The sequence below is a fragment of the Danio aesculapii genome, chromosome 19, assembly GCF_903798145.1.
Source record: "Danio aesculapii chromosome 19, fDanAes4.1, whole genome shotgun sequence".
NCBI lineage: Eukaryota > Metazoa > Chordata > Actinopteri > Cypriniformes > Danionidae > Danio > Danio aesculapii.
Window position 1 is genome coordinate 335,575 of NC_079453.1, and position 9,426 is coordinate 345,000.

Sequence of the window (9,426 nt, forward strand, 5' to 3'; positions counted from 1 at the left end):
TCAAACTTCACCTCAGCGGTGTTTCTGACAAATTAAGTTGGGTTAAATCCTTGCAAACATGCGAACAAGTGTTTTTTCCCGTCCATGTGCGCGTTAAAACTCCCAGCGTCGCGTCGAGCTGCATCAACGCGAGGATGCGCGCTCACAATCACGCGGGAGCGCGCGCAGCCGGATTTATGGCGCGTGGACTCGCGCCAAGATCGCGCATTATTACTTCAGCCGCGGGTAGAAGATGATGGTCTGCGTGGACGGGGTCAGACAAATCTGAGGATTTAACGCAGAAATAAATAAATAAGCAAGTCAATAAATAAGGAAATATCCCAAAAAAATAAAAACACAGCAGATGGAGAAACTGTGGGCTAGTGCGCACGCGCGTCGCTCCTGACGAATTCATTATGGACAGAATGAAAGGTATTAACTAAAGATAAATGATCACAGAGTTTACTGGGGTTTAATGAGGTGAAATACTCAAATCACATGATGATGAACACACACACACACACACACACACACACACACTAATAATGTTGTATTTCCATATGTGCCCTCTCCATAGCTGTAATGATGTTTCTACTGTACAGACTGTATATTGTGTCATCAAAACCTGAACTCAACCCTCACAGAAAACAAATCTTCACTTTTACATATTTAAAATACGTAATTCTGTGTCATATTTGTATTCCTCAGGTCACCAGGGGTGTGTGTGTGTATTCGGGTTAGTATAAAAACATAAACACTCTTGTAGTCTACTGTACCTGCTGTCACTGTTATTATGCTGAGTTTTATCAATGACGGCTTGAGTGGATTTCATCTGTTTCAGACAGTGTGTGTGTGTGTGTGTGTGTGTGTGTGTGTGTGTGTGTGTGTGTGCGTGTGTGTGTGTGTGTGTGTGTGAGAGAGAGAGAGAGAGTTTTATCTCTCAGATTAATGCAGCATCTGTAGGGCGGGTGTGTGTGTGTGTGTGTGTGTGTGTGTGTAATCTGAATTTCTGATTTGTTTTCATTCGCCGAGGCTGCAGCTTTATGGCTTCATATACGAGCATGAGTGAAAGCAGCACTAAAACACAAACTCAAGAGTTTCGCCTGCGTGTTTAGTGTGTGTGTGAGAGAGAGAAACACACACAGAGGATTGTGTATGTGTGTGTGTGTGTGTGTGTGAAGATTAGAGGGTTTTAACATCTTTAAAGATCTTTATATAATGAAGAAACAAAACACAAACAGCCTCCTCAGATTGAGTCTCAGCCTTATGCTTCAGATGTGTGTGTGTGTGTGCGTGTGCGTGTGTGTGTGTGCGTGTGTGTGTGTGCGTGTGTGCGTGTGTGCGCGTGTGTGTGTGCGTGTGTGTGTGTGTGCGTGTGTGCGTGTGTGCGCATGTGTGTGTGTGCGTGTGTGTGCGTGTGTGTGTGTGTGTGTGTTTTCTCTAAAAAACAGGCCAAATATGGACACTCATCACCGTTGGGTTAAAAAGTATAATTAAAAATGTGGAATAATGATTTTAATCTTTAGTGATGTTTTATAAACAGATTTCGGGAGGAGCACGATCAGTTTTTCACGAGGCTAATCATTGCCAATCATTGACAATCATTCTATTATCCAATCAGCTCAAGACCAAACCCCTATGAATAGTCAAACACGTCATACCTCAGTTTTCTCTTGACTTCAGCACCCCTCCACCACCCCAGCTCCACACTATTAAACCTGATACCTATTAAAATCCGAGAGCGGAGCATTCTGGAGCCGGGCTAGACACTCTGCTCGGACTCTATCTCTCTCTATCCTGATAAGGGGAATAACACGAGTTAGGGTGTCTTCCTGAACTCAGAGCCCTCTCCCTGGACAGCACGGTAAATACGCATATTCTATTCAGTCAAATAGCTGAGTGTGAATTTGTGAAATGATAATTAAAGTGTAATTCAAACTGTCCATATTTGACCCAATGTTGGGTTATGGCATGCTTCTATACATGCTTTGTAGAGCAATGTTTGTTGAATTTTGCCTCCTAATATATTTGGTCTGTTCATGATCATTGACAATGCTATTATTTCACATTTTCATGAAGGACAATAAATAAATTATAATGTCATACAAAAATTTGGATTAGGCAAGTCGTTGTATAACAGTGGTTTGTTCTGTAGACTATCAAAACAAATATTGCTTAAGGAGGATAATACTATTGACTTTAAAATGCGTTAAAGCTGTTTTTTTAAATTCTCATTTGCTTTTATTCTAGCCGAAATGAAATAAATAAGACTTTCTCCAGAAGAAAAAACATTAGAGGAAATACTGTGAGAAATTCCTGAATCTGAGAAACATCATTTAGGAAATATTGGAAAAGGGAAAACAAATTCACAGGACAGCAAATAATCTTGACTTCAACTGTATATGCATAGTACACACACACACACACACACACACACACACACACATATTGTGTGAATGCAAAGTTTAATTTTGGATCATGATTAATAATATCAGGTAAATACAGCAGTAAATGACCAAAAGTATCCACAGTATCTCTGCCTAAGGTTGCTGAGTCAGATCCTTTCCATCTGTGCTCGTGTGTCTCATGCTGTGTGTGTGTGTGCGTGTGTTTTCGATAATGCACATGACATTGTGCAGTGTCAGTAACACACACACACACACACAAACACACACACACACACACACACACACACACACACACACACACACACACACACACACACACACACACACACACACACAGCATGTGTACCCTAACCCAAGCACAGAAACACACACACACAGTCAGCATCAGCACTGCTGTATCAGTATCACACACACTCCTGCGGGTGTCAAACGCATTTCAGCATCTCAGTAAAACACAAGAACTGAGGAAATACTTAAACACACACGCACACACATACAGACACACACACGCACACACAGACACACACACACACCCCTAGCAGGAGCAGCTCCAGGTTTGTTTTCCACTTTATAAACAGTTTCAAAGCAGAAATGCAGATTTCATTGAAGGAAAGTCTGAATGAGAAACAAACATGATCTGATCAGTTTAATTCTGTTCACATGACACACACACACACACACACACATGCAGGAAGTGCAGCAGTGACTTCCTGTCAGCAGTAGAGTGAAAAGTGACGGCAGGACAGGAGAGAAACAGAAGATCTTCACTCACAGACGCCGGTAAGACCATCTTCACACACACACACACACACACTCTTCAGGGAAATATTTGACTTTACTGGACAAATACTGTAGTAAAAATGTTTGTGATACTCTACAAATCATCTAAAGACTGAAGAAATGGGGAGGAATTTACTTTAACAAACAGTAAAAGTTATTAGCCCTACTTTGACATTTTAATCATTATTTTTTTTAACCATTTCCTACGTTTTTCAACACATTTTTAAGCATAATTGTTTAATCACTAATGTCTTTAGTCTCCGCCATGATGACAGTACATAATAATTTACTAATTATTCTGCAAGAGACTACTATTCAGCTTAAAGCGACATTTAAAGAATTACCTAGAGTTTATTTAGACAAGATAGGTTTGTTGTGCAAGTCATCAGACAACTGTTTTTCTAATACTATCCAACATTTTTATTTTATTCCAGTCAAACTAAAAGAATTAAAAGTGTCACTAGAAGGAAAATATAATGGGAAATACTGTGAAAAAGCCCTTTCTCTGATAAACATCTCTGGAAATATTTGAAAAATAATAAATATTTTAAAGGAGGGTGAATAATTAGGTTTTAGACAATAAATATCACTAGTAATTAGATATTCAGATAAATGGAACCTTAATTTCAACCATGAATTTGTTTAGAGATAAGCTCACCGGCCACTTTATTAGGTACACCTGTCCAACTGCTCGGTAACACAATTCTGATCAGCCAATCAGATGTCAGCAGCTCACTGCATGTAGGCATGTAGACATGGGCAAGATGATCTGCTGCAGGTCAAAGCGAGCATCAGAATGGGGAAGAAAGGGGATTTAAGTGATGCTGAACGTGGCATGGTTGTTGGTGCCAGACGGGCTGCTCTGAGTATTTCAGAAACTGCTGATCTACTGGGATTTTCACGCACAACCATCTCTAGGGTTTACAGAGAATGGTCCGACAAAGAGGAAATATCCAGTGAGCGGCAGTTCTGTGGGCGCAAATGCCTTGTTGATGCCAGAGGTCAGAGGAGAATGGCCAGACTGGTTCCAGCTGATAGAAAGGCAACAGTAACTCAAATAAGCACTCGTTACAACCGAGGTCTGCAGAAGAGCATCTCTGAACACACAACACGTCCAACCTTGAGGCGGATGGGCTACAGCAGCAGAAGACCACACCGGGTGCCGCTCCTGTCAGCTAAGAACAGGAAACTGAGGCTACAATTCACACAGGCTCACCAAAACTGGACAATAGAAGATTGGAGAAACGTTGCCTGGTCTGATGAGTCTCCATTTCTGCTGCCACATTCGGATGCTCGGCTCACAATTTGGCCTCAACAACATGAAAGCATGGATCCATCCTACCTTGTATCAGCGGTTCAGGCTGCTGGTGGTGGTGTAATGGTGTGGGGGAGATTTTCTTTGGGTCCATTAGTACCAATTGAGCATGGTGTCAACACCACAGCCTACCTGAGTATTGTTCTGACCATGTCCATCCCTTTATGAGCACAGTGTCTCCATCTTCTGATGGCTACTTCCAGCAGGATAACGCACCATGTCATAAAGCACCAATCATCTCAGACTGGTTTCTTGAACATGACAATGAGTTCACTGTACTCAAATGGCCTCCACAGTCACCAGAGCTCAATCCAATAGAGCACCTTTGGGATGTGGTGGAACGGGAGATTGGCATCATGGATGTGCAGCCGACAAATCTGCAGCAACTGTGTGATGCTATCATGTCAATATGGAGCAAAATCTCTGAGGAATATTTCCAGTAGCTTGTTGAATCTGACATGAAGGATTAAGGTGGATCTGAAGGCAAAAGGGGGTCCGACACGGTACTAGTACCTTATACCTAATAAAGTGGCCGCTGAGTGTATATTGCGTATGAGAAAACACGCACACAAAAGAGTTGCATTTGCATGTGTTCTTTCCTCTACTACTTGCTGTTTTTTTCTTGTTACTCTTTATTTTTCTTTGCTAAGAATTTAAAACATTATTAATTTTAAACATTTTTGCAAAGTAAATCCTAAAATAAACAGCCTAAATATACCAACCTATATGTGCTAATATTTATTATATAATATTTTTATATTATATCATTTATATATTATTTTTTATATAATTTTATACAGTATATATACTGCTTTTTAGATTTACAGTAGCTATGCTTTTGTGCATGTGTGTGTGTTGTTTGCTGCTTGTGTGTGCAGGTATGCTGGTGTTCAGGTGTGCTCTGGTTCTTGTGTGTGTGTCTCTGGTGGGTTGTGAGATCAGACGTCTGACTGATCAGTGGATAACCTGGAAATCACAACACAACAAGACCTACAGTAACACAGTGAGTACACACACACACACATACAGACAAACACATAAGCTTGCACACTCATCGAAACACACACACAAACAGATGCACACTCACACACACCAGCACACACACACACACAAACATTCATATAATGCCACATCAACAAACTCACGCACACACATTCACACAGAGACACCATGCACATACGCAGAAACACACAGACACAACACACACAGTGACACACATGCACTGATACACACACACACATTCATACACAAACACACACACCGACTGGCACACACACCTGAACACAAACACATATACAGACGTGATTAATCTGTCTGCTGTTTGCCCTACTGATCTGGAATCAGCAGAATGAGGTGTGTGTGTGTGTGTGTGTGTGGACACCTGTCGCTCCAGCTGATCCCTTCACTCCTCTTCACCTCTGCTTCCCCATTAAAGCATCATCATGATCAGTTAAATCCAGCAATGGACAGAATCACTCCTCAAACACAGACACAATCAGCTCAAGTGCTGCTGTTCGATGATTAAATAAAGCGCAGGACACTGATTGGTCTGTTTTAATCTGTTCTGGGAACTGTGAGCATCACGTAGAGCCAGCTGGTGTGTGTGTTGTAGACTAAAAACACGCAGACCTGTCACGTCTAGCGCTCAAGAAAACACACCCAGAGCGAGCAATTGCAGATCATTCAGAGTCATTAATCAGAATATAGACAGAATAGAAGTGTAAAGTTTGGTGTGTGTGTGTGTGTGTGTGTGTGTTTACAGAGAGAGGAGCGTCTCAGGAGGGGTGTGTGGGAACAGAATCTGCAGGATATTCTCCTCCATAATGAAGCGGCGGCCGCCGGTCTGCACTCATACACACTGGGGCTGAACCAGCTCAGCGATATGGTACTGAAACACTGATATCAGTGCAGATGGTTTTTATATCCCAGTGGGGACTTAAAGCTGAATCCGCACAGACTCATGGGGACTTGTGAGAGTATTTGATATGAGGGTTGGGTTTAGGGGTAGGGGAGAGAATATACAGTCTGAATATTACAAACATCATTATGTCTATGTGAAGTCCCCATAAAGACAGCTGCAAGTGTGTGTGCGTGCATGTGTGTGTGTGTGTGTGTTCAGACTGCAGAGGAAGTCAATGATATGAACGGTTTACTAGAGGAGGATTTCCCCGATGTGAACGCCACCTTCAGTCCTCTGTCACTGCAGACGCTTCCACAGAGAGTCAACTGGACGGAGCACGGGATGGTCAGTCCTGTGCAGAATCAGGTGTGTGTGTGTGTGTGATCATAGAAGTGTAATGTGCATGTGTGTGTGTGTGTGGGGGTGAGAATGTGTTCATAGACATGTAATGTGCATGTGTGTGCTCATAGAAGTGTAATGTCTGTGTGTGTGTGTGTGTGTGTGTGTGTGTGTGTGTGTGTGTGTGTGTGTGTGTGTGTGTGTGTGTGTGTGTGTGTGTGTGTAGGGCCCATGCGGCTCCTGCTGGGCGTTCAGTGCTGTGGGTTCTCTGGAGGCTCAGATGAAGCGCAGGACTGCAGCTCTGGTTCCTCTGAGCGCTCAGAATCTGCTGGACTGCAGTGTGAGTTTGGGGAACCGCGGATGCAAAGGGGGATTCCTGAGCAGAGCCTTCCTCTACGTCATCCAGAACCACGGCATCGACTCCAGCACGTTCTACCCCTACGAGCACAAGGTACACTACAACACACACACACCAATACAGAGTCTGTATTACAGACACACTGACACAAGCTACAAATATTACTGCATTCAGAGCTGAATGAGGTTTCTGTATTAGTAAATGAATGAAAGAACGTGCGACCCCTGGGGGATCATGAGGGAACTGCAGAGGGTGGGTTAAAGGGATATTTCACACAAAAATCAAAATTCTGTCATCATTTACTCCAAATCTGTTTCAGTTTCTTTCTTCTGAAAGAAGAAGATAGAAGATATTTTGAAGAATGTTGGAAACTTGTAACCATTGACCTCCATAGTGTTTGTTTTTCTGCAATGGTAGTCAATGTTTACAGGATTTCAGCATTTTTCTAAATATCTATTGTGTTCAAAAGGAGAAAGAAACTCATAAATGTTTTGGAACAAGTCCGTGGTAAGTACATAGTGATTACATCTTGATTTTTGAGTGAGCTGTCCCTTTAACATTCATTCATTCAGTCATTTATTTTCCTTCGGCTTAGTCTCTGATTTTTCAGGGGTTGCCACAGCTGAATGAACCACCAACTATTCCAGCATATGTTTTACACAGTGGATGCCAGCCACAACCCAGTACTGGAAAACACCCATACACACACACACTTATACACTACGATCAATTTAGTTGATCAGTTCCCCTATAGCGCATGTGTTTGGACTGTGGGGGAAACCGGAGCACCCGGAGGAAACCCACGCAAACACGGGGAGAACATGCAAACTCCACACAGAAACACCAACTGACCCAGCGGGGACTCAAAACAGAGACCTTCTTGCTGTGAGGTGACAGTGCTAACCACTGAGACATCATGCCAAATTACAAATGAAAATTAAATTACACATAAAATACTCAAAATAAATAAATTCAATATTATTTCTAATCCAAATGATTGTAGAATGAAATGATCAAATAAAAGACTCTGACATGTGCTGTATGTAGTGATGTTGCTGTAATGTTGCTGTAACTGCTTTTATGTTGCAGTAATGTTGCTTCATCATTGTCATGATGTTGCAGTTGTGTTGCAATAATGTTGCTGTAACGTTGCGGTGGCGTTTGCAGGAGGGTGTGTGCAGATACTCAGTGTCAGGAAGAGCCGGATATTGCTCCGGCTTCAGAATTGTTCCTCGTCACAATGAAGCAGCGCTGCAGAACGCCGTCGCAAACATCGGGCCAGTGTCTGTCGGCATCAACGCTAAACTGTTGTCCTTCCACAGATACAGAAGCGGTGAGAAAACACACACACACACACACACACTCACACAGAGGAATGAACTAAAGGTGTGTGTTTGTGTTTAGGCATCTACAATGACCCAAAGTGCAGCTCGGCTCTGATCAATCATGCGGTTCTGGTGGTCGGTTACGGCTCAGAAAATGGACACGATTACTGGCTGGTGAAAAACAGGTTCGTTTAACTTCATGCTAAATACACAGATATATAACTACCGTTTAAAGCATATTGTATATACATTTACTATATATATATATATATATAATAGGTGGGCATAGATACATTATTTTAATCTAGATTAATCTCACTGTAATCTTGGAATTAATCTAGATTAAAATGGCTCATTTGAACTCTGTCGAAGGCATTCAGAATATGTGTGCTACCCAAATAATGATTAAATATAAGTCTTTGAGAACGGGTTTCGCATTAGACCAGGGGCTCGTCTCCGGTTTCCAAAATGCATCACACACTGCTGGAGGAGCTGATCTACTATGATAATCGGTGATGAAGATAAATATGTTCAATAAGATGTGCTTGTGTTTACTCACTGTTTATTCAGTTAAACAGGAATGTTGAACTGTAGGCCTACATCAGCATTATTTCCACAGTTGTATAGGCACTTTATATATGTTTGTCTGTCAAAAAATGTTTATAATATTGTGTAATATTTGTTTTTTATCTACACTACCTAAAAAAAAGTCTTGTGGTAAATGCCTGTTGTAAAAGCAGCAAATAAACACTGGACTTCTAGTTGATCATAAAGTGTCAGAAGGTGGATTTCTCTGCTGGATCATCTGTTGATCTGCATCAATCATCACCAGTACTGCAGAAGACCTACTGGAACCCACATGGACCAAGATTCTCACAGAAATCAGTCAAGTTTGGTGAAGGAGAAATCATGGTTTGGGGTTATATTCAGTATGGGGGCGTGCGAGAGATCTGCAGAGTGGATGAGCAACATCAACAGCCTGAGGTATCAAGACATTTGTGCTGCCCATTACATTACAAACC

At 41.9% G+C, this 9,426-nt stretch overlaps 1 protein-coding gene across 1 annotated transcript in view; it reads left to right on the top strand.

The window, feature by feature from the left end:
- Positions 1 to 3,087: 3,087 nt before the first annotated feature.
- The window catches only part of ctss1 (cathepsin S, ortholog 1), a 7,565-nt gene continuing 1,226 nt past the window's right edge, over positions 3,088 to 9,426 (top strand). Inside the window, exons 1-7 of the mRNA XM_056479094.1 lie at positions 3,088 to 3,167; positions 5,361 to 5,485; positions 6,245 to 6,367; positions 6,602 to 6,748; positions 6,948 to 7,172; positions 8,247 to 8,412; positions 8,484 to 8,589. Coding sequence (XP_056335069.1) covers positions 5,363 to 5,485; positions 6,245 to 6,367; positions 6,602 to 6,748; positions 6,948 to 7,172; positions 8,247 to 8,412; positions 8,484 to 8,589 — 890 coding nt within the window. The 5' untranslated portion in view covers positions 3,088 to 3,167; positions 5,361 to 5,362. The remainder of the gene's footprint in view (positions 3,168 to 5,360; positions 5,486 to 6,244; positions 6,368 to 6,601; positions 6,749 to 6,947; positions 7,173 to 8,246; positions 8,413 to 8,483; positions 8,590 to 9,426) is intronic.